At 50.7% G+C, this 24,310-nt stretch overlaps 1 protein-coding gene across 1 annotated transcript in view; it reads right to left on the bottom strand.

The window, feature by feature from the left end:
• The window catches only part of SH3PXD2A (SH3 and PX domains 2A), a 223,737-nt gene that overhangs the window by 129,495 nt on the left and 69,932 nt on the right, over nucleotides 1–24,310 (bottom strand). Inside the window, exon 3 of the mRNA XM_040624340.1 lies at nucleotides 10,177–10,252. Within this exon, the coding sequence (XP_040480274.1) occupies nucleotides 10,177–10,252 (76 nt within the window). The remainder of the gene's footprint in view (nucleotides 1–10,176; nucleotides 10,253–24,310) is intronic.

Here is a 24,310-nt window from a genome sequence, read left to right as displayed (position 1 = left end):
CTCCCCCCCCCCCCCCCCCCCGCCCCGAGTCCAAGACCCAGAAACCAGAGTGTCTAGTGCCTGGAGGCTCCTGGGGAGGAAGGCTGGTGGCAGGCCCTCCCCACCGCAAAGCATCTTTCACTGTGCCGAAGGCTTCAGCTCTCTCAGGAAGGGAGGACATATTTCCCTTTCACTCCCCGGGGTGAAGTCCAAGGTGGGGGTTTGGGGCGGGTGCTGGGAAATGCTGGGTCTGCCGTCTCGGCCAGGGCTGCCCTCAGCAGAACTGTAGGCATCCTTATTCTCCACCTCTCCCTCACCCCCGTCCTTCAGCAAGTCCTCTCGGCTGTTCCTCCAAAACAGGTCTCAGACCGACTCCTCTCCACGCCAGTGTCCAGCCGAGGCCAAGCCACCCGTCTCTCACTGTGCGTCGTCCCCCTCCAGCTGGGCCTCCCACTCTATGCTTGCTCCCTGGGGGCCCTTCCAGCCTCTGACACATCAGCTCAGGGATCCTTTCAAAACAGAAATCCGATCCTACGGCCCCTCAGCCTAAAACCTTTCAGAGGCTTCTCACTGCACACAGGACAAATCCTCACCCCTCAGTGTGGCCCCGCAGCCATGCCAAAAACTCGCACAGCCTCATCGACCAGGCTTCTCACGGCACCCCAGAAGCCCTGAACCTTCTTCCTTCTCCTGCCTCAGTGTCCCTCCTGCTCTCACCTGTCACATCTGGGATCAGGGCACTGGCCTGTCAGTCACCCACAGCTGAATGGGTATTTAGTGACGGTGCCACTCCCGGGGCATAGCAGTCCCCTCGCAGCATGGAATGAAAGGATCTGATCCTTGTGAAAGAACATTTAGGTATCAGCTAAGGAAACGGTTTATTTTTAGGGGGAGAGACCAGGAATGTCACAGTGACCCGAAATCATGGGCGTCTGGTGATTCTGGCAACATGGAAGGAGATCCCTGGTCACTCTGGTTTAACTTACTCAATTGTGTGCCTCAGTGATTAGCAAGAGCTACGCCTGAACCCAGCTTCTGGACGCCCGAGTCCGGGCACATTCTCCTGCACGTGAAATTCAACAGAATGACTAGACCGTGAAAAGACACACATTTCTGCTTAGATCAGAAATCTCCTGTGAGAGGTGACACTCCATTCAGGGCTGAGGGTTTGGGGTGGGTATTTAGAAGTTTGATTCCCTTCTAGAATTACCTCTGGACGAGGAAGATGAGTTGTAATGAAGTGACCTGACCCTCTCCCTGGTCTCGAAATATGGGGATGACACAGGGGAACGGCTAGGGGACCTGACCCACATTTCCTTATGCAAGTCAAAGGGGCCTTGAGTGGCAGCCTCCCCTGCAAAGCCCCTTATTCCCAGCGAGAACCGGCAGCTCCGGAGCTGAGAGCCTGCAAGCCGGCGGCTCTGCTGTGTTATCATGGTGACAGGGCCAGGGCTGCTCAGGCCCCTCCCCGCCTCTCAGCCCGGATCAGCCCTCTGGGTGGGTCATCCACTCCTCAGCAACCGGCTCCTTACGGCTCCTTACGGCTTCAAGTTAGCACAGGCAAGAAGGAGCAGACGTGCCCCCGGGGCTGAGAGGCAAGGCGCAGAGCTGAACCAGCACAGGGCAGGAGGGCGGGCAGAGGGCAGAGAGAGGAGATCCCACGGCCGAGGCCCCAAAGCCGCCTGATGAGAGGCCGGTGCGCGGCCCCAGCACATCTCCCTTTGTGGCCCACCCAGGGCTTGCTCTGGACTGACTGCTTGGAACGTCATCCCAAACCCTCATTAACCCATTTGACAGATGAGGAAACTGACCCTGGAGGCCGCGTACCTGAGCCCGAGCCCCACAGCTTAAGCAAGCTTGGGGAGCCCTCTCCTTCCCGGGCGGCTTTGCCACAGAAGAAGTGCTCGGGAGCTTCTCCGTTCCACAGCTCCTGTCTGCCCAACTCTCTGCGGTGACTCCGTCCCCCCCACCCCCCACGCCTCCCACACGCGTCATCCTCTTGCTGTTCTTCAAACTCATGCCTTCGGTTGCACTCCGGTCACTGACCTTGCTGTCCCCTCAGCCCGGCACCCCAAGCCCTGATCTGCCCCTGCCTGGCTCGGTGTCACCTCAGCAAAGAGGCTTTTTTTGACCACTAATCTCATGCCTCAAACCACAACACCTGGTTATTTGTCTTTCCGGCCCTTATCACTATTGGAAATTGCTCATTTCTTTGCTTTCTGACTCCCCCACTGGAAGATGAACTTCCTGAGAGCAGAGGTCTGGTCTACCTTGCCCTCCGTGGCATCACCAGTGCCTACAGCTAGGCCTGGAGCACAGTAGGTGCTCAATAAATCCCAACGGCAGGAATGGACGAACGCAGCTCTTTCATGTAGCGATCAGGACTAGCGGCCGACAGCAGGCCCCAGAACACCGCCCCAGATTACAGAGTGAGAGAATGACTTCTGGGCCGGGGGCGGTAATTACAGCGAGAGAGGACCCAGCACTCTTCCAGGGGAGGTTAGAGGAAAGCCACTTTTAAAACAGTACACATCGTCTCTTAGGCCTATCATCTTGTCGATCTTCTTAAAACCCTGGCATTACGAGCAGACCCTACTTTTCCTTCTCCATCACGGAGAAAGTTTGTCTTTCCCTGCCACCCAGGCCATCAGTGAGGCTCAGAAACCTCTCGGGCACTCTCCCTCGGGGGCTGTGGTGTCTGCCAGCGTCTGCGAGCCGCTGCCTCCCTCCTGGCTTCCGAGGCCCTGTGGGGAGGGCTTTCCCGGGCTGGCGCCTGGTGCAGACACACAGAAATGCCTCCAGCCCAGGGAGAGAGCGCCAGCTCTCCCCCACGCCACAGCCACGGACCGGCTCTAGCCAAAGACATCCCTTCCCCCTGCTTCCTTCTGTGCTTGAACAAACACCGGATCTGCCGCACAGGGCCCTGGGGGGCAGGGAGAGGAAGGCCCTGGAGACCGGAGACCGTGCTCGCAATTCACCCAGCACCCTCCTGCCCTGTGGCTCCAAACTGCTTCTTCGTGAAGGGGCCGGTATGTAAACTGGGGAGCCAGTACAAAGGAACCGAGAGCGCCTGCCATCTAAAAATACACGCCTCCGGGCTCACAAGGTCACAAGGCGGGCAGCACCGACTTCGATTATGGTTCACTTTTCTTCCTAAGCTATCCAGCCTCTCCAGGATCCATCAGCCCAGGAGCCCCGATGCCAATGGGTGGGACTGACTCAGCTATTAGGATGGAGGGGCTTTCTGGGAGCTCGGAGGCCCAGTCCCAGGCAGCACGGAGACACCGATGGCCTGTGAGTGGGAGGGAACCTCGCAGCACCTTTGCAGAGTGAATTCCTCTTTCTGCTCTGCCACTTGGCTTCTGAGCTCCCTCGGTCCCTGGTCGCAGTTGTTTGCTTTTTACATCAGCAGCTAGCTACACAGTCTACTTCACTCTGCAATGGCCATTTCCTCCCCGGGAGCCTCCTCGGACTGACAAACTCAGGATACACAGGAAATCTACTCCAATCCCAGGATGGGCAACAGGAGATGGATTTTCCACAACAGTCTCTTAAAACAAGGCAGAAGTTCCATGTAAACAGTAGGCTGCCCTGAGAGGCGGCGGAGCCCGCTGTCCTAAAGAACATCACTTCTGCCCACCCCTCCAAAAAGCAGGAGACCCCAGAAAGCAAAAGATACACTGGTGAGATAATCTCCCTGGCTCTCCTGCATTTCTGTACGTCTTGTCAACAAGGCACTAACTGCCTTTTGTTCTGAATTATCTTTTCAAACATGTTTGTAAAGAAACAGCTTAGAGGACAGAGGTAGTGTCCTGCTCTGGAGTAAACAGCAGGTCTGCATGTGGCCTTGGGGCACAGAGACAGTACGTCTCTTCAAAGCAAACCGCCTAGGTTTGCTTACTGCACGCTATAAGAGGTGTGGTCTCCCTAAGGTCTGGGTTCCTCTCCTATAATGTAACCCGCAGGCATTCATCTGGACCCATGGGTCACCCCCATGGGACTTGGAGGCAATGGGAACTGAAGCAAATGGGCCCTAGGACAATCCTGTGTCTGACTCAGAAGTCTCCTATTTTCTGCTGGCATTCACAGAAGCAGGGTAAGCTAACTAGCTGGCTTGCAAATAAAGCCTCGGATCTTTGGTTGTTCTTGACCATTGTTCTTCTGCTCCTCCTGGGGTCAATGCTGCTGTCCAGTCCCCACGCTCCAGGTCTGTCCTGTGTCTAGCAAGCTCAGAAGAAGTCCCAAATTATCAAAATATATAAAAATCACAGAAAGAAGATTTTTTTTCCAAAAAAGGAGCACTCTGCTTTGCAAAAGGATGGATCCCATGACTCTTACATAGAATTGTATTTAGGACACCTAACGGATGACGTGATTTGTCCCACAGGACTGGATTTGCGGGGGTTCTCACGAATATGCCTTCATGTAAGACAAGGTTCACCTCTGCTTTTCTCTTGGAGGGGGGAATGCCAAGAGGTCAGGCCTGGGAGTGGAGCTTCTCAGAGACCAGTGCCAGCCAATGCCTCCTTCTGAAGGACCAGCTGGCAAGCCTGTCCGCTAACACTCACTAACCCCTTACAATAAAAATCAATTGCTCGGGTCTGCAGCCTAGGTAACTGACTCTTGCCAATATCAATTTCCTGGCTTTGATAATGACCTGTAGTTACCCAAGACATTACCACTGGGAGAAGCTAGCCAACGGGAGCCCCACTCAGGGGCTGTGCGATGGCAGAGAGTGATCTGACTTCTCCCTGAGCCGGGAACGTTGCCACCTACCCTGCAGTGTGGTGGTGGAGCTGGAAGGGAGGAATGTAGAGTGCCTAATCGTTGTGCAACAGCTTGGGAGTCTGTTTCAAAATAAAAAGTTAAAAAAAAAAATGCCGTGACTTAGGAAACCAAACAGGCAATCTCATTAGACTCATAATTAAATGAAGACAGTGCTCTGAAGGCCTTGGGGCTATCCTGTTTGTAATCATATTAAAATAATAATAAACTAAACAGTTAAAGTGAAAAAAAAAATCAATTCCTCAACTTCAGTGACCTCAGGCACTCAATAGAATGAGAGCCCTTACAGGTCACCTGAGTCCCCATGACGCTCAGAGCACCTCCCAGCCCCACACAGTGTTTTCCCGAAGCACGAGACAACAATGGCAGCCGGAGGGACTGCTGGGGTGCTGGGTCCTCGGGCAGAAACTCCCAGGTCCCTAACCTGGGGGATGCGGAGGCAATAACGTAGGTGGAGGAAAGCTTCTAGCGTAGGCTGGCAGGCTAATTCCCCCCCGCCCAGGGAAAGGTACAGGCCACAGAGGCAGGATGCCAGCCCCACGACTTGCCGGTTAAGGGGTGGGGGAAAGTGACTTGACTTCTCTCTAAAATAATGGCAGTGGCAGGGTAATGCCACCCACCCTGCAGTGAGGACCGGAGAAAAGGTTTGTAGAGTGCCCAGCACAAGGCTGGACACACAGCAGAAGCCCAAGGAAAGGGAGCTCATTCCTGAGGGAAAATGCCCAATTTGTGATCAACCAAGGGGTCTTAATAAAGCAGCCACTATGTGGCCAGAGATGTGGGAGTAGATAGAGCCCTTGTCTCCAAGGAAGGCCACAAAGGTCAGCGAAAACAGCCGGGGGTATCTGCCTCACTCTCACATAATGTGAGACTGGAGGGAGTACTTCCCCTTCTCCCCTTCCCCCCACTTGCAGGGCAGGAGGCCCTGGCCTAATTCTCTGCCTCTTCCTGCCTGAAAAACCACTTGGGTTTTCTTTCCCGAGCTGCCTTGCTGGGGAGCAGCACCTGACCCACACGAAGGTCGGAAGTCCCCCGAGTCCCTCCTGTGGGCTCTGCAGGCCTCGCAAACACACGCATGGGCCTGGGCATAGTGGATCTTCACCCCTAGGCCCAGAAAGCAGGTTCAGACCGGGGGAAGCAACTGGGTTCGGGGGTGGGGGGAGCCCTCACTGAGGACAGTTCCCCTACACACCTTCATCCAGGATTTGATTGATATGCAAATGTCAGACCACTGGCTCTCCGTCCTCACCTTGTTGACTCTGCTCCCCGCCACCCTTGCCCCAACCCCCACTCCAGCCATACTGCAGGGCACTCAGTCTTCTGGGACGGGGCCTCTGCCTTTGGCCACAGAAGCCCCAGACCCTCACCACGCTTCCAACCCGCAGGCTGACCCTGAACTCAGGCCAGACACCACCCAGACACACCACAGGCCTGTGTCCTAGAGTCTAAGATTTATGGCTCACGTGTGGGAATTTTTTTTTCTTTTTCTGGGCCAGGATTTGACTGGCAGAGCTTGTAGCCATATGAAGCCATGGTTTCCCTCTTTTCTCTCAATTCCCTTGCTTTCTCTGTCACTTCCACCAGCCAGTCAAACTGCTGTGAGCATCCTGCCCAAGCCTGTGGCCAGACCCCCATCAGAGCTAATGCTCCGAACACATCCCCAGACACCAGGCCCAGAAATGCCCATCACATCCTGGCACCTCGAAGCTGACACGGAGACCCTTCTGGAGATAATCGGGGCTCTCTGCTTTCTCCCCTTGGGTGTTCCTTGCTCTGAAATGCCAGGCGAGGCCAAGGCCTGGCGGAGCCCCTCCTGAGGCTGGTTGCTAGCCCTCCCGAGGCTCGTGAGAGTGAAGGCAGCGCGTGTGTCTGCTGCCCGAGCTGCTGAGTCACGCTGCCAGGGCTGAGCCTCAGGGAATCCGCAGGTGACCTCAGCCACCCTTCCCAAAGGCAGGGAGGTAGAAACAGAGACTTGGCTCGTGTTAGATCATGGAGTAGATGTTGGCTGCTGCCCAGAACCCTCACACCAGCATGTGCTCCCTCCCCTCACGGCTGTGGGTGTTCGGGGCCGGGGACTCACAGCCGCCCCTTCTCCAAAGGCATGCCCTCAGCTCAGCCCTCAGTCCTCAGAGCTCAGGAGACGCCTTGCCCACACTCCATGCCCTCTGGGGGAGAGGCAGCCTCCAGACAAAGGATGACCTACGGGGAGTACTGAAGTTGTCTCCCGCAACGGGACACACGGCTGCCACCCACCCCGGGCTTCCTCCCTGCCCTGTCCTGCTTCCTCCCTGCTTTAGGATGTTCACCTGAGAGCAGCCCCCCCAGGTCACTTGTCTAAGAATCCTCATCTCAGGCTCCGCTTTTAGGGAACCTGACCTAAGACAGGAAACATTCATCATTGCCCTTCTCCCTTCCCCTCTCCTCCTGGGGGACCCCCCTTGATGCCGGGCTTAGGGCAGGTTGGAAACCCTCATGTCCACGCGGCTCTCCCTAACTTGGTTCCGATCATGTTGGCTCCTATTTTCCTTCCATTCAAGCGAGGGAGTGAGTAGAGTACGAAAGGGTTAGGAAGTTTCTAGTGGGCCTGGGGAAGCCAGGAACAGGCCTGGGAGCCCCCAGGATGGGATTCCACATGGCCAGCAACACCCACTCTGAAGTCCTGGAAAGTGAGTGAGCAAGAGAGAAGCATCAGAGAGGAAACCCCACTGTGGGCAGAGGAGAAGAGCAGCAAAACAGGGGAAAGGAAACTTCCTTTGGATGGGATGGGGGCCAGTCAACTTCCTCCCTCTCTATAATGTCACGCACTGTGCAAAGGTCCCATCACGTCGGGGCTGGAAGGGGTCCTGGGCTGGCCTTTCCCAGAGTTGGGGCGGCATGGGGGCAGGTGACTTTATTAAATACAGCTGCCATTATGAGCACTTACTATGGGACAGGCACTGTGCAAAGTGCTTCCCATGAATTCTTCTCCTCCTCACCGCTGGCCTATAAGAGAAAACTGAAGTTCGGAGAGGGCCCCAGTCCTGCAGCAGCTGTTGGGTATCCTCCCCTGAGGTGGCTGATGGGGCGGGGAGCCTTAGCCAGAGGTTCTGGTGCTGGTTACACCTCCTGGATGTGTGGCCCGTTCAAGTCTATTAGCCTTCCTTGGCCTCAGTTTCCTAGTCAGTAAAATGGGGATAATAACCTCACTGGGAGGAGCAAATGAGGGTACACACGTGAGTGTGCTGTGGAAACACTAGGCACGTGCCAGGAACTGGTCATCTTAAGGGCTAACATTATTTAAGTCCTGCTAGAGGCCAGCCACAGTTCTAAGCCCCTGTAATGTATTAATTTGTTTTATCCTGACAATAGCCCCATGAAGTAGATACTATTATCATCCCAATTTTCCAGATGAGAATACTGAGGCATAAAGAAGGTAACGCACTTGATAACTGACAGAGCCAGATTTTGCAGGGGGAAGCCTGTCCACAGACGTTGGACACTGGTAGCGGCAGGACAGAAGCTTTGTGATTCCCCTAGCCTCCAAGCCCACCCGTCCTTGGGGGTCAGCTCCAGGCCCCCCTCCTTCAGGAGGCCTTTGCTGCCTTCCTCAGCTCACAATGACACACTCCAAACACACTCAGAACTGCACCGTGGTAGAAAGGATCACATCCTGCCACTGGTTCCCTGATTAGGGGTAGGTCTTGCCTCTCTCATCTCTCCTAGTAGCTTGAGGATTCCTTAGATGAGGGAAACAAATCTACATCCCTCCTTGGCTCACCAGGCCATCGCAGCCCCCAGCCCTAGGTACGGATTCCGGGGCCTAGCACAGGCTGAGCCCTGCATAAATACCCCCCCACTGTATGATGACGAGGGGGAATTTCCACCAGTGGGAGAAAAAGCCCATCATTCTCGAGGAACTAGGCAGCCTTCATACCCCAAGGCCAAGTCCACTTCTGATACCAGGGCACCATGCTGGCTTCATGTTGGCTCTGGGGCACTTGTGTCCATAGCACCCCAGCTGGGCTCCCAAGCCTTTATTGGGCAGAGCATCTGGACCATACTGGAGCAACATCGGAGGTCTTACAAACCTGGGTGTTGGACATTCCAAACGCCCTCCGGACTCAGTACAAAGCCAGGTAGGGCATGAAAGTCCCCCCACATTAACTCCTAGGCCAGGGACGGAGATTCAGTCCTCCGCCACGGAAGAAGCACAGGGGTGAGATTCTCTCTACCCTCACTGACTGGTTCCAATCTTGCCCAAACTGTGGGCAAGTCTTTCCTCGTAGCTGAATTAATTCTCTCTAATTTTAGCGTAAGACTCATAGGACAGGAGCAATGCCTGCTCTTGTCTTTCCCCGCTTTGCAGGTGGGGGTGTGTGAGGAGCACCGTTCAGACAGGACCCACTCTCTGAGGGCAGTGCCCCTATGTGTGTTTGCAAGACACCGAGCAGGTGCTGGCCACGGGGTGAAAGTGTGCCGGAGAGGTCATGAGACAAGGACCCTGCTTCTTGCAAAGGTCCTACTGATTGCCATTGCCAGGGCCCAGCAGGAGTGGGGGTGAGGCCCACTGGGACCCAGCCCAGCTCCACCGCCTGGCGAAGGGCAGAGGACCCAGAGCCAGGAAGCAGCATCGCCCACAGGTTCCGGGCAAAGACGCCAGACTGGAGCAGACACTCAGCTCTGCCACTTTTATGAGTAGCGACCTAACATCTCTGAACCCCAACATCGTCATCCCTCAAGCAGAAATGAGAACACACACCTCAGCTGGAGATTTGTGTATGATAACAGAAGAGTATCCGTAAGCTATAAACCGCACACCAACGTAAAACATCAGAGCAATAGCGGATGAGGACACATCTGGGCGGTTTTTCTCTAAATTACACAGAACCAATTGCCGTAAACATGTTCCCAAATGGTGTCGTGGTTCATGGCCCCTATAGCCAGACACACCCGGGTTCAAATCCTAACTCTGCCAACTCACAGGCCGTGTCACGTAAGCTCTCGGAGCCTCGGCGGGGTAATGCGCCAGGAGGACCCAAGCTCGGACATGGGGAGGGTGCTCAATTTAAGGGTCTCTGTGATTACAATGGGATTAGTGGGAAGAGTTCAGCCTGGAGCTCTTCATCCTTCCACAGAAGAACTTGATTTCTCTGTGCTTTCCATAAAGAGGAAAACCAAAGTCCCACCGCCTAAGAAATTCCTTAGAAGTTACATGGCCAATAGAGGTGGCCTGGGAAGGATGGGAGAGGACCCTGTGGGAACAGTGGCCTTCACAGTCAGGGGCTTCCCATTCTCTGGGGAGTTGCTGGGACGTAGATTCGTAGGCCCACCCTGCCCAGAATTTCCAGTGTAGTAGCCAGCATTTTCTTGGCCTAAAAAACACTTCTCCCCAGGTCACCTCCCATCCCCACAGTGGGGCCATCCAAAGCTTACCTGGAAGGAAGGGGATGATTCTCTGCTTGGGGTCCTTCTGGCCACCTTCAATGGGAAACTTATCCAAAAGCTGCATCTGAGAAGCCAGACAGACAGAGGGACAGGATTCAGAAGACTGGAACAGCCCTCAGAGTCCCTTCCCCACTCCACTCCGTTGCTTCAGGGCCCCACTGCCCTCATACGGATGAGTGACACCTCAACCCCTCATTTCACAGACGATTAATAAACCACATGGGGCATGAGAGAGAGGAGGCCAGAGCTCTCTACACATCAAAGAGGTGTCTGAACAATCTCAAGGAGGCATGGAGGCATGAGGGGAGGTTCTGAAGATGCCCCCTCACGAGGCCTCGGGAGAGACCAGCAGGCTTTCAGGGCAGGCCACAGGTGGGGTTTCCAGAGCCTTCTTTGGGCCCACCTTCCTACATACGTCATCTGCTGGGTGAGCCCTTTAGCCACCGGCCATTCCCCTGGGCCAGGACAGGGGAAGGCCCCACCTGATACTTCAGACAGACCACCCACCTTCCAGAACCGCTCTGCGGAAACAGACCCAGATGTTATTTTAATTGTAAAACCAAACCCAGCCCACTGCCCCCACTGCTGTAAGACCCCTCCTCCGTTTCCTACCTTCCCACCGTGAGATTGCTGCTGTTTTTCCAGGGACAGACCCACCGGAAGAGTTTCCAGGGTTCTGGAGGAACAACTATTTTTTTCTTCTGCTATTCTGGGCTGAAATTCTGTATAAGCTGGAAAAACACACAGGAGACAGGATGGACGAGGCCACGGCCCCTGTGTGTTTGGTTCATCCCCCTTCCAAGGCACAGGCGGAAGCAGGAGCAGAAGGGACAGGGCAGGATCTAGCCCTGCTGCCCCAGCTGTGGGACCCGGGCAAGGCGGGCAAGCTTTCTTTATAGGGCTTCGGGCACCTCCTTGGTCAAATGAGGAAGATCAGTCACATGGTATCTGAAGTCTATTCCTTCCTTCAAATATTTATTGAGCACCTACTTGGAGCACTGAACACCAAGAAAACGGCGGTAAAGAAAAGCAACAGGGGTGCCTGGGTGGCTCAGTCAGTTAGGCGTCTGCCTTCAGCTCAGGTCATGATCCCGGGGTCCTGAGATCAAGCCCCTTACCGGGCTCCCTGCTCTGCAGGGAGTCTGCTTCTCCCTCTCCCACTCCCCGGGCTTGTGTTCCCTCTTTTGCTGTCTCTCTCTGTGCCAAATAAATAAATAAAATCTGAAAGAAAGAAAGAAAGAAAGAAGAAAGAAAGAAAGAAAGAAAGAAAGAAAGAAAGAAAGAAAGAAAGAAAAAGAAAGAAAAGCAACAAAGTCCCTGCTATTGAGGAGTTTACATTCTAGTGGAGGGGGACAAACAGTAAACAAATAAATATGTATTGATAAAACCTGTGAAGAAGAATGAAGTCGGGGAAGGTGTTGGAGCAGAAGAGAGGTTGTTTCTTTGTATAGAGTGCTGAGAAAGGACTTAGGAATCAGATGGCAATTCAGCAGAGACCACAGGAGATGGGGAAGCGAGCCCCAAGGAAGGCAGAGAATGTTCCAGCAGGGGAAATGGGAAGTGCAAAAAGAGCCTGAAAAAGGCCAGTGTGGCTGCTGTGGAGTAAAGCGAGCAGGGGCTGAGGTGCAGGCAGTGAGATCCAAGACGGGGGCCAAATCACAGGGAGGACGGCTTAGCTCCCCAGGGTCGTGCACGGGCCCTAGGCTGGAAGCAGGGAGACCGAGTAGGAGTCTACTGATGGAGGCTGGGACCAAAGTGCTCGCTAGCACTGAGATGGTGAAAAGCAGTCCTGCGCTAGATCTCAGGTGTGTGTGCACCTGCACGTATTCCCGTCCACGAATCCACCCTCCCAGCTCTAACACATGATTTCAGGGTTCTCTCTTGCACAATCATTATCCAACACGCACAGGCTATTTAGAGCCCACGTGTGAAGGGCGGGGGTCATTGTCAGATCCGATTCAAAACAAGACAGAGACTGCTCCATTATTAACTTTCACTTCCTGAGTGCAGACTGAAATTTAACAAGAGCTGGCTCATGAGTTTTCAAACCCTAATGTTATATATAAGTCCATCTTCCAAACATTTAATAACTGCCTGCTTCATGTAAATATACCCACTGCGCCCTAACGCTATGAACTTGCACTTAGGATATTTTTTTTTAAGATTTTATTTATTCATTTGACACAGAGAGAGGCAGCCAGTGAGAGAGGGAACACAAGCAGGAGGAGTGGGAGAGAAAGAAGCAGGCTCCCAGCGGAAGAGCCTGACGTGGGGCTTGATCCCATAACGCCGGGATCACGCCCTGAGCCGAAGGCAGACACTTAATGACTGAGCCACCCAGGCGCCCCAGGATATTTTTTTTAATTAATATATTTTCAAACAAATTCAGTACAGAATAGCACTCCCATTTTCACCTTTTCCCATTTTCCTCACCCATATTCTGTTTCGTACATTTCATTTCTGTATCAACTAAGAATTCATGTTCACTGAGGGGAAAACCAGAAATTATAGAAGCAGTGGATGAACAAAAAGAGTAAGAATCACTCATAATTCCTCCCCTGGAAAAAGTGACATGACTGTTTTCGGGGTCTATATCCTTTCCAGACCTTCTTCCACGCATGTAAATAAAATGAGCTCATCAACACTCTTACACTAGGTCATGAACAATTTTCCACGCCGATGAATACTTCCGCATTAGCACCCCTAATTGTGACGTGGGGTGTCAGTGTTGGGCTGGGCCATAGTTTATTTCTCTACTGTCCTACTGTTGGGTAGTTAGGTTGTTTCTGGCTTTATATAACAGTGCTAGAGTGAACATCTCTGTCCAAGCATCTATGCACACATCCTTAATACGATTTCTATTTTTGTTTCATTCTGTCGGAATGTACGCATATTTAGAGCTGCCTTCAATCTTCTCTGGAAGAAGACTGAGAATAAATCAATGGCTAACTAACATGCATAGGCCAGGCCTAGGGCCTCTGAGCAATGGCTCCATAGAATTTCTGAGGAAGAGTACAGAGATGTCTGAGAAGGAGGCCAGGCCCAGCAACGTGCCCTGCGGGGGAGTGGTCTGCCCTCATCAAACCGCCCTTGTCCCGGGGCACCTGGGTGGCTAAGTTGGTTAAGCGCCTGACTTTGGCTCAGGCCATGATCTTGGGGTCCTGGGAACGAGCCCCTCATCCAGCTCCTTGTTTAGCAGAGAGTCTGCTTCTCTCTCTCCCTCTGCCCCTCCCCACTCGTGTGTGCACGCTCTCTCCCTATCTCAAATGAATTTTAAAAATCTTAAAAAACGCAAAACAAAACAACAATTCTTGTCCTGAAAGAGGGTGACCAGCTGTGACCTACAAGCTGTGGGACTTAGACAAGTTGGGGATCGAAGGAATTACGTTCTGCCTCCTACACCGCTCTTCAGACCCAAGATGCTGAGATTCTCACGAACAGTGGACAGGGAATGAGGGGCCAACAGGAGTGAGTAGGGGGCAGCAGGGGTTCACACGTTCATCCCTTTCCTCTAAAAACATTTGCTGTGTGCCTTCTAGATGCCAGGCCCTCCGTGAGATGCTAGAAGTAAGTTAAACCGCAGTCTTTACAGGAAGGAGCTCACGATCTCACCGGAGAGCAGGGCTTCACACCTTCGACGTGCCAACAGGTGAAAATGCAGGCAGGGGCCTGAGAACCTGCATCTCCACCAAACTCCCAGGCAATGCTGGAACTGCTGGCCCGTGGACCACACACGCCACACGGCCCCAGAGCTGTTCCGTCTGTGTGACAGTCACTGGCAACACGTGGCCGTCAAGCACGTGAAATGCAGTCTGTCCGAACTGAGATGTGCTGGAAGTGTAAAGGTCTCAAAGACTCGGTACAAAAAAGATGTGAAACATCTCATCAACAAATTTTGTACTGATTGTATATTGAAATGGTAACATTTTGGATCAGGTTACATAAAAATTCTTTTAAAAATAATTTCACCTGTTTTCTCTGACGTTTTTAAGTGGCTACTAAAAAATTTAAAATGACCTATGTGGTTCACATTATATTTTTGTTGGGGAGGCTGTTCTAGGACAAGATGGTTCTCGAAGTGTAGTCTTAAGTCTGCACGTGCCAGAATCGTCTTGGCGGGGGGTGTTAGTTAAAAATGCGCTTTCCTGGGCCCCATGTGAAAGTTCGTGAAGTTTTGCTGTGGTGCTAGAGACAGACAAGCAAGTTCTGGAGTGACAGGGAACGGTGAGGACATAGGAACAGGACCCTGAAACTGCTGAAGGAGGAGGTCAGGGAAGGCTTCCTGTAGGAGCTGAAGCCAGCACTGTCCTGGCAGAGTGACGGTCACATTCCCTGGGCCTTCCCTGCCAAAGAGCGGTCAGAATTGCCTCCATGGGTTCACGTGTCTCCTGGAAGTCAGGGGTCATCTGATAGCCCTGCAGATTTGAATTTTCCCCGAAAGGCCTGATGGAGGATACTTTGCAGCTGGTCTCCCTCCCACCTCCTCCTTCTGTAGCAGATTTTCTTCTTCCCCCACTCTGGCTTCCTCTGGGCCCTCTTGAGGCCAAGACAAGCCCATCCGCTGAGAGTACTGGGACAAAGGGTCCTCTCCAGAGCCATGAGTACCCAGCTGGCCTACACGGCTCCTCTCCCCTATCCACCTCCCCACCCCCACCCTCACCCCCTGCCCTTGGGGGCTGAGTCCAGCCACACCTGTCACCTAATCCTGCCAGCAGGGCCGAGCCCTTAAGGCCTCAGCATCTGCCCTCCCTGACATCCCCAAGGCCCACCCACCATGGGAGAAGGGAGTGCCACTAACCAGCCGCTGGTGACATTTTCTCTGCCCACAGGTCACCCTTCAAAGAAACCAAATCCCCTGGCTCAGACTCCAGAGCACCAAGCAAAGGCAGCCCAACTGAGCTGACTCGTGTGCGGGCTCGCTAAGCTGCGTGGTTCAGCGTCTCGGGGCAGGCACAGGATGGCAGAGTGGCGGGCGATGGGATAAACGTCCGGGGCCATGTGTGAGACACAGTCCAAATGCCCCCCGACCCGGGAAGCCAGGCGGGCTACAAAGTGGTTCTGTGGCCTGGGTGGTGCTCAGTTTGCGGGGCTGGGTTTGAGCGAAAAAACCCTCACACGGTTGAGTGGGCTGCCTCGTGCAGAGGCCTGTCGAGGCCCGGGGGCGTGGGTGGGGAGGCAGGAAGGCCCCGCCCGGCCCGGTCTTCTGCTGTGGCCACCTTTTCAGGCAGGAAGTGGATTCCCCTGTCACTCCAGCAAGGGCCTGACTCAGCTGGAAGACAAGCAGGGCCCATTGCCAGGGTCCTTCTTAGAGAGAGAGGCGTCTGGCTAACGGAGTCCTTCGCAGCCACATCGGAACTCCACAGAGTGTGGAGGACGTGGGCTGTTTATCTAAGGGGTGGATAGTGTGAGAGATACAGAGCCTCTCAGCTCCAAGAGCCGGCCCAGCCAGAGAAAGCTGAGTCGGCAGCTGTGCTTGGGCAGGGCTCAGCAGCAATAAACACCGAGGAGAGAGAAGGGTGGGCCCGAGCCCAGCTGGGGCACATGTGTAACCCAAGAGGCCGACTCCTCACCCTTCCGAGAGGGTGGAGTTCCCAGCCACTCTCGCCTTGGGGCTGCAACCCTCAAGCCTTAATCCTCGTCACCATTTCCAGCTCAGGAACGAAGGGAACATTACTACAAGAGCTGGGTTCGCTAACCCGGCCATTCCCCTCAAAAAGAGGCAAGGCTATCCAGTATGCCTGGGGACCAGGAGGAATCAAGGGAAACCTCAGAACTGGTTTGTCCATTCTACTGACTGAGGGCGTACCAGTCCCTGGCTTAGAGGCTGGGGACACAGCACAAGATCCCGGAGAGAGAGGGGGACAATAAATAACAATACATGTGGCTTTTCTTAAATTTCCCATCCTTTGTGGCCTGAAATGGACTTTCCCCTTCCCTTCCCCCACCAATGGCCTTATCGGGTGCCATCTGCCCAGGACGCACGTCTCTAACCATCCCAGCCAAAGCTCGCTACCACCTTACTGGAATTCTAACAGCACTTCTGGTTTGTAGTCCCCATTACAATACTTCACACAGTCTTCTGTGATTTTGGGGTCCAAGTTTGTCTCATTGCCCAAGAAGAAGCACACTTCCCCTTGAACGGTTCTGGTGCCCCTTGTAGAAAAGCAGTTCACAATAAACATTCAGCTTTATTCCTGGCCTCTCAATTCTATGCCTATCCTTCCAGCTGTACCACACCGTCCCGATTTCTGTAGCTTTGTCCTAAGTTGTTTTCTCTTTAATAGACGTCATTCTTTAGAAGAATTTTAGGTTTACAGCAAAACTGAGCAGAAAGTAAAGACAGCTCTCATATGCCCCTTGACCCCACACCCCCCTGGTCCCCTCACCATCACAATCCCAGACCAGAGCGGTGTATTGTTACAACTGACGAAACTGCATGGATGTTATTCTCCCCCAGAGTCCACAGTGCACGTCAGGCTTCACTCTTGGTGCACATTCTACGGGTTTGGACAAATGCATAACGGCATGTGTCCATTAGTATCCATCGTATAGAATAGCTCCACTGCCCTAAAAATCCTCTGTGCTCTGCCTTTCCCCCTAGCCCCTGGAAACCACTCATCTTTTTACTGTCGCCATAGTTTCCCTCTTCCCAGAACGTCATACAGTTGGGATCACACAGTGGGTAGCTCTTTCAGGGTGGCTTCTTGCACTTCTCTCACATGCACGTCAGCTCCCTCCAAGTCTTTTCACGGCTTGATGGTTTGTTTTGGGCTTTAGTGCTGAGTAATATCCACTGCTGGACTACACAGTTTATTTATCTATTAACCTACTGAAGGACATCTTGGTTGCTTCCAAGTTTTGTGATTATGAATAATGTTGCCACAAACATCCCTGTGCAGGCTTTTGTGTGGACTAAGTTTTCTTTCTTTCTTTCTTTCTTTTTAAGATTTATTTATTTATTTGAAAGAGAGAGGTAAGGGGAGGGGCGGAGGGAGAGAATCTCAAGCAGACTCCCTGCTGAGTGCGAAGTCCAACACAGGGCTCCCTCCTAAGACCTATGAGATCATGACCTGAGCCAAAACCAACAGTCATTCACTCAAGGGACTGAGCCAGCAGCCACCTTGTGTGGGACATAAGTTTTCAACTTATTTGGGTAAACACCAAGCAGGGTGACTGCTAAATTGTAGAGTGAGAGTATGTTTAGTTTTGTAAAAAATTGCCAACTGTCTTCAAAGTGGCTGTACCATTTTGCATTTCCACCAGCAATGAATGAGAGTTTCCGTCGTTGCGCAACCTCACAAGCACTGGGTGTCTGTGTTTGGGTTCTCACCATTCTAAGAGGTAATGTAGTGGTATCTCATTGCTCTTTTAATGCGCAATGCCCCAATGACGTACAATGTTGAGCACCTTTCCATATGCTTACGTCATCTAGGTATCTTCTTTGGTGAGGTGCCTGTTCAGATCTCTGCCTATTCATCAACCCAGTTGTTCATTCTTATTGTTTGTTGAGTCTTAAGAATTCTTTGTATATTTTGCGTAACAGTCATTTATCAAATTTTTGCAAAAATCTTTTCCCAGTCTGTGGCTTGTCTTGTTATTCTCTTGATGTATTAAGTTCTGAAATCAGGAAATGTGAGTCCTCTAGCTTTGTTTTTCTTTTTCAGAAGTATTTTGGCTATTTTCAGTCCCTTGAATTTTCATATGAGTTTTGGGATCAGCTTGTCAATTAAAGAAGCCAGTTGGGATGTGGTAGGAACGCATGGGCAGAATCTGAAAATGGATTTGCAGAGTGCGGCTATCTTAGCAATATTAAGTCTTCTAGTCCATGGACATGGGATGTCTCTCCATTTATTTTTGTCTTAAAGTCCATTTTGTCTGATGTCAATATAGCCATTACAGCTCTTTTGTTTTGTGTAATATCTTAATTCCTTTAATGATTTTTTTCACTACACTTTTTAGTTATTTCTTCACAGTTCCCTAGGGCTTGCAGTATATATATCTTACCTTATCAGAATCTACTTTAGGTTTATACTAACTTAATTCCATTTATCAAATTTTTGAGATAGAGAAATATTAATCCTATATAACTGTAATCTCTTTTCCTCTTTTTTTGGTATTATTATTGTTATACATATTACATTAATATATGTCATAAATCCAATAATTGTTATGATTACTACAGTAGCCCTAGACCGGGAGCTGGGGGGAAAGGGAACCCTGTGTTGTGGGCTGCATACAGCAGAAGTAGAACTTCTCCATTGGCCATTTCGGTTGTCCATTTAGGACAATTTCCAGAGACTTCAATTTTTTAAAGAACGATTTTCACCATTTTTGGTTGTTTCACTGGGGACAGAGTTCACAGAGCTCATTGTACAGCCATTCTAAAAGTAATCTCCCTTCATGTTTCCTTTCTGTTCCCCCACCCCAAAGCACCGGGCCCGGTGCTGGCTACCCATCTGGGTAGCACTAGACACTCTTGGTGTCTAGTGATTCTCAAAATTGGGCACAAATCTGAACTTCCACATGAAGATATAAAAACAATAGACTTGGAACTGGACAGCACCTCTAAAACAATTATTAGCAAATCCTTTTTTGGGGAAGATTCAGCAGGGTTCTCTGTTCAAATGAAATCTAATATCAAACTTCATACATTATAATTCTTGGAGTACAGAGAGCCTATCATTCCAGAAAAACCTGTTGAAAAGACTATCTTTTTCCTATTGAATTACATTAACTCCTTTGTCAAAAATCAATTAACTATATATGTGTGGGTCCACTACTTCTGGATTCTCTATGCTATTCCGTTGACAGATTTATATATCCTGACACCAACACCATCCTTTCTTGACTACTATACATTTTTAGTTAAGTATTAAAATCAAACTTCTTCTTTTCAAAATTGTTTTGGTCATTCTAGATTCTCTGCATTTTCAAACACACTTTAGAGTAAATTGATTAATTTCTACAAAATAAAATAAATAAATCCCTCCTGGAATTTTTAAAATTGAATTGCATTGACTCTATAGATCAACTTAAGGGGAGAATGGCTACTTAACGATATTGACACTTCTAATCCATGAATATGGTAAATCTTCCCATGTATTTAGATCTTTCGGTTCATTCAGTGATGTAGTATAGTTTTCAATGCAGAGGTCTTGCACATCTTTCATTAAATTCATTCCTAAATTTTAAAATTTCCTTTGTAATTTCTTTTTTGGACTCATAAACCCAATCGACTTCAAACACAAGAAACATAAAGAAACTACACCAATTCACATCATAAGCAGATGACTCAAAATCAGTAATAAAGAGGAAATCTCAAAAACAGCCATAGGAAAAAAAATATACATTACATTCGGAGAAACAAAGGTAATGATGGCAGCAGATTTCTTATTGGCAAAAACACAAACAAGAAAACGGGAAAGGCTTGTGACAGCTACAGGGCCCCGAAGAACGTCTACCGTGACTACAGTCATAATTCTGCTCCGTGTTCGGGAAGCTCAGTTGCGGATGACCCAGCAGGTCCTCCACACCCACATTACATAAATCTCTTCATCTATAAGTTGGTGACCAAATAATTTATCATCCAAATTGAGAAATTTTGAGAGCCAAAGGGAGTGCTAGTAACAAGTATGTCAGGATAACAGATGTAAAACAGGACTTCCTGGGCTGTGCTGGTTAATGGGGTCATGTGATTACCCTGAGTTCCCAGCACCCAGCATAGGTCCTGGTATAAAGCAAGTGCTCAATAAATGCTTGACAGTAAAAATAATGTTTATTGAGAACTCTGTTAGGCACTGGGGGCTAAGATTTTGCACATGGCCCATCTCATTTAAATCCCATATCAACTCTCTGAAGTACGTAGTATTATTTTCCAGACAAAGAAACCAACACAGAGAGAGACTGAATAATTTGCCCAAACTAGCAAGGTGTGGAACTGGGATTCAAACCCAGGTATTCTGGCTTCAAACCATGGTCTCTCAACTACCACCATCTGGATTAATAAATTCAGTGAAAGAAAGAAAGAATGCAGAAATTCTACCAATTAGGGTTACATTCTTATTAAAATTCATCCAGATGTAAGAACAACACATAATCAGAAGATCTATTAACATAATTTACCACATCATCAAATAAAGAATAAAAACTAAATGATCACTTTATAGGTAGATGAAGTATTTGATAAAACTCAACATCCATTTATGATTTTTTTTAATTTAGCAAATAAGAAATAGGACTACACTTTCTTAATCTGAAAATGTTTATCTACCCAAAATAATCCCCAGGGAAGAAACTCTGGGACAAAACAAGGATGTTGCCCACTATGACTACGTCTATCCGTTATTGTACTAATGATAACTTGCCAAAGTCCTTGCCAAGGCGTTAACACAAGAAAAAGAAATGAGAGACTCAGAAGGAAAAAATAAAACCATCAGTATTTACAACCACTATGACACTATATACAAAATCAAAGAGAACCTTCAGGAGATTCACACCTCTGGACTTTGGAAATTTCTAACACCGTTATTAAAAAGAAATTAATGGGGGACCTGGGTGGCTCAGTCAATTAAGAATCTGAATCTTGGTTTTGGCTCAGGTCATGATCTCAGGGTCATGAGACTGAGCCCCACGTCCGGCTCCGCACTGAGCATGGAGTCTGCTCAAGATTCTCTCTGTCCCTCTCCCTCTGCCCCTCCCCCATCTCACACTCTCTAAATAAATAAATAAAATCTTAAAAAAAAAAAAAAAAGAAATCAACCCCCACTAGGCCTTAAAGGAAAAAAAAGGATGAAAGAGCTCTGAAGAAGGGCGGTGGTGAGGGTTGCGCACCGGTGTGGATGTTGTTAATGCCGATACACTGTACATTTAGAAGGGTTAAAATGGTAAATTTCATGTTGTGCATATTTTATCACAATTTAAAAAATGGTAAGTTGTATGTTATGTATATTTCACCATAATAAAAAAAGAGAGACAATAAGATCTCATGGCTTGATGGTATAGACAACCGGCGGAGCGTGGACATGACCTAGAGATGAATCATTGAAGTTCTCTCCTTGTCAGCCCAGGAGCGGCCGCGCAAAGAGCACTGAGCGGAGCCCTTGAATGGGAGCCTGGGCTCCAAACTGCACCAGCTGACCGAGTGACCCCTGCAAGGCACTTATCCTTATCTATGCAATGGGGAAGATGATGCAACTCAGGGGCAGATACGGGAGCCCAGACGAGATGCTGCTGCCGACGTGTTCTATAAACAGAAAGGCGCAGCGCAGGCGTGAGGCGGCGTGGCAGCTGCTCTGAATGTTCCCAGGATGAGGTCAGGTTGAGGGTGGGTAGGCAGGAGGCACAGAGGCTCTCTTATCAAAACCACCGCAGCCTTCAGGGAACAGACACCTCACAGATCCCTGAAGCAGCCGCCAGGGAGAGAGAGACAGGAGGCAGCGCGGACCCATCCACCCCGGCAAGCAAGGAGCATTCCATGCATTGGATGCATTCGTTTGCTAAGGATGGGCCCACGCCCTGCTGAAGCCAAGACACAGGGCACTGCGGCACGCCCCAACTTCAAGAGGGGACCCAACCCAGCTTCCAAAGTCCTTAACAAGTCAAAGAAGTCTTCCTTGACCATTTACTCGAAAATATGCAAGCCTTTACTATCTCAAATCCCTTCCCAGTCTAGCCTTTATCTGTGATGTCCCACGCACTGCATTAAGTACAGCTCACCAAGAGTCTAAGGCACGGTCCCTGATCTGTTGGACGCTGGGAGAGCTGCACAGGCACAAGGGATTTACCTCGTAGATGAGTGTCCACCTGAGAGGTGTATAGAGCCGCAAAATGGGAGTTCAGGGCAGGACGAGATCAGTGCGGCTGCGGTGACACAGCAGACTTCTCAGAGGAGGACATGGCAGAGAGAGGCCTTGCAGAAAGGAGAGGGAGGAAGGCAAACACAAAGGCTTGGCAGTGGGAGGGTCAGGGTTTCTAGATGAGGCAGTCAGACTGGAGTGAATGGACTTGTTCGTGAATCCCAGGAAATGCTGCCACGTGTCAGAGAAAGTGGTGGGATGCAGGGTGGAGGCCTCTGATCATTTATTCCAGTGACTCGGGGATGACCACACAGTTGGCACAGAGCAGGGTAACGGCTGATGCCTGGTGTGCCACACCACGGGGCACTGGGCATCCACAAGCATCACTGGAAGTGTGATGTGATGGAGAGAATGTCATTTCCAGAGCTCGAGGATCGTGCCACAGGTAGTTGGAGACTCTGGGGTCGGGGTGGCAGGTGAGACGCGCCTGCTTGGGAAATAACACTCACCAAAACGCTGCCTACAGCGGCCGGGTCTGGTGACTTCTTGGCTTTGCGGTGAGTCTGAGACAAACAACCCAGGACAACAGAGGAGGCTCGGCGTGCCACCGGAGTCCTTCACTCTCCCCTGCCAGCTTCCCACAGATGCTGAAGACATTCTAAACACGTATTTAAAGCCCACCACTCTGCAGGGAGCACCAAATCATCAGCCTCTCCGGGGAGCCCACACAAGTCAGTTTCCAAGGTAAGCTCTCAAGAGGGCGCCGGCTTGGCATCCTGTGTACAAAGGCCATCGGAGCACACTCTCGAGCAAACGTTCCTTGACTCGGAGTCTGACTCTGCAAACCGTGCACTGGGATCACTCCTGTCCTCCCAGAGCTGAAAAAATCTCAAGACTAAGGGGACCCGGGGGTTTCATGAGTGCCCCGGCCTCTACCCCCACCATGACCAGCACACAGGGCCAAGGGACTAGCAGGAACTGTGTGCTCAAAAAATCCACTGAACTGATGGTCCCCTGCCCGCCTCTCCAGGCTGTCGTGAGAGTCAACAAGAATTCAACTATGGAGCAATTACCATGGGCCACCCACAAGGTAGGTAGGATTAGCCCTGCGTTTTATAGATGAGGAGATAGGTACACAGAGAAGTTAGGTAACTTGCTCGACAAGACACAGCAAGGGAGTGACTGAAGCAAGAGTGAAGCCCCGCTCGCCGGGCTTCCCAAAGCTATGCACTTCTCCCTTGGAGGCGGGACAGCACAGACAGGGTCTCCCCCAGCATGTGCACAAGCCCCTTGCCCGCAGGGGACCCACACCACCACTACTATGATTTATCTATTGTTTCCCTTTGGGTTTCTTTCTGGGAAAGTTTGAATGCTTATGTAAGTTGGATGTTAGTTTCCTATTCCTGCTGTAAGAAATGACCACAGCTTAGTGGCTTGAAACAACATGAACTTCTATTCTTAGAGTTCTAGAGGTCGGAAGGTCCAAAAGGGTCTTCAAGGGCTAAAATCAAGGTGTCAGCAGCACAGTTTCCTTCCGAGGATCCCAGAGGGGACTCCGTTTCCTTGCCATCTATAGCACCTAGAGGTCACCTGTATCCTTTGGCTTGTGGCCCCTTCTTTGATCTTCAAAGCACATCACTCCACACTCCGCTTCTGTTGTCACAGCTCCTTCTCTGGTTCTCCTGCCTCCCTCTGATAAGGACTCCTGTGATTATACTGGGCCCACCTGGATGATCTAGAATATTCTCCCCCCCCTTTTTTAAGATTTTATTTAGTTGAGAGGAAGAGAGCGAGTGGGGTGAAGGGCAAAGGGAGAGAATCTCAAGCAGACTTCCGACTGAGCTCGGAGCTCGACATGGGGCTTGATCCCATGACCCTGAGATCATGACCTGAGCTGAAACCAACAGTTGGACGCTCAACTGACTGAGCCACCCAGGCGCCCCACGTTCTCCCCTTCTTAAGATCCTTAATCCCATCTGCAGAGTCCCTCTCACCATTGAAGGTAACTGTCACAGGTTCTGCGGATTAGGATATGGATATCTTTGGGGGCCATTATTCATCCTATCGTAAGCCACATCCAGAGCAATAATATCTGTAAAGTCACAAGTGTTTGGTGCGTGTGCTGCGTGTGTTCTAACTGCATCAGCTGAGGGCCGCTGGACCCAAAGTACCCCAGACGGAGTGGCTGAAACAGCAAACGCGGACTGTCTCAGCTCTGGAGGCTAGAAGTCTGAGATCAAGGTGCTGGCAGGGTTGTCTCCGTCCGAAGGCTGTGTTCCTGCTTCTCCCCTCGTTTCTGATGGTTTGCTGGCAATGCCGATCCTCGG

Source organism: Ursus maritimus, unplaced genomic scaffold (assembly GCF_017311325.1).
Source record: "Ursus maritimus isolate PB19 unplaced genomic scaffold, ASM1731132v1 scaffold_7, whole genome shotgun sequence".
Lineage (NCBI taxonomy): Eukaryota > Metazoa > Chordata > Mammalia > Carnivora > Ursidae > Ursus > Ursus maritimus.
Note: the sequence above shows the minus strand (reverse complement) of the source record. Positions and strands in the feature narration are given on the sequence as shown.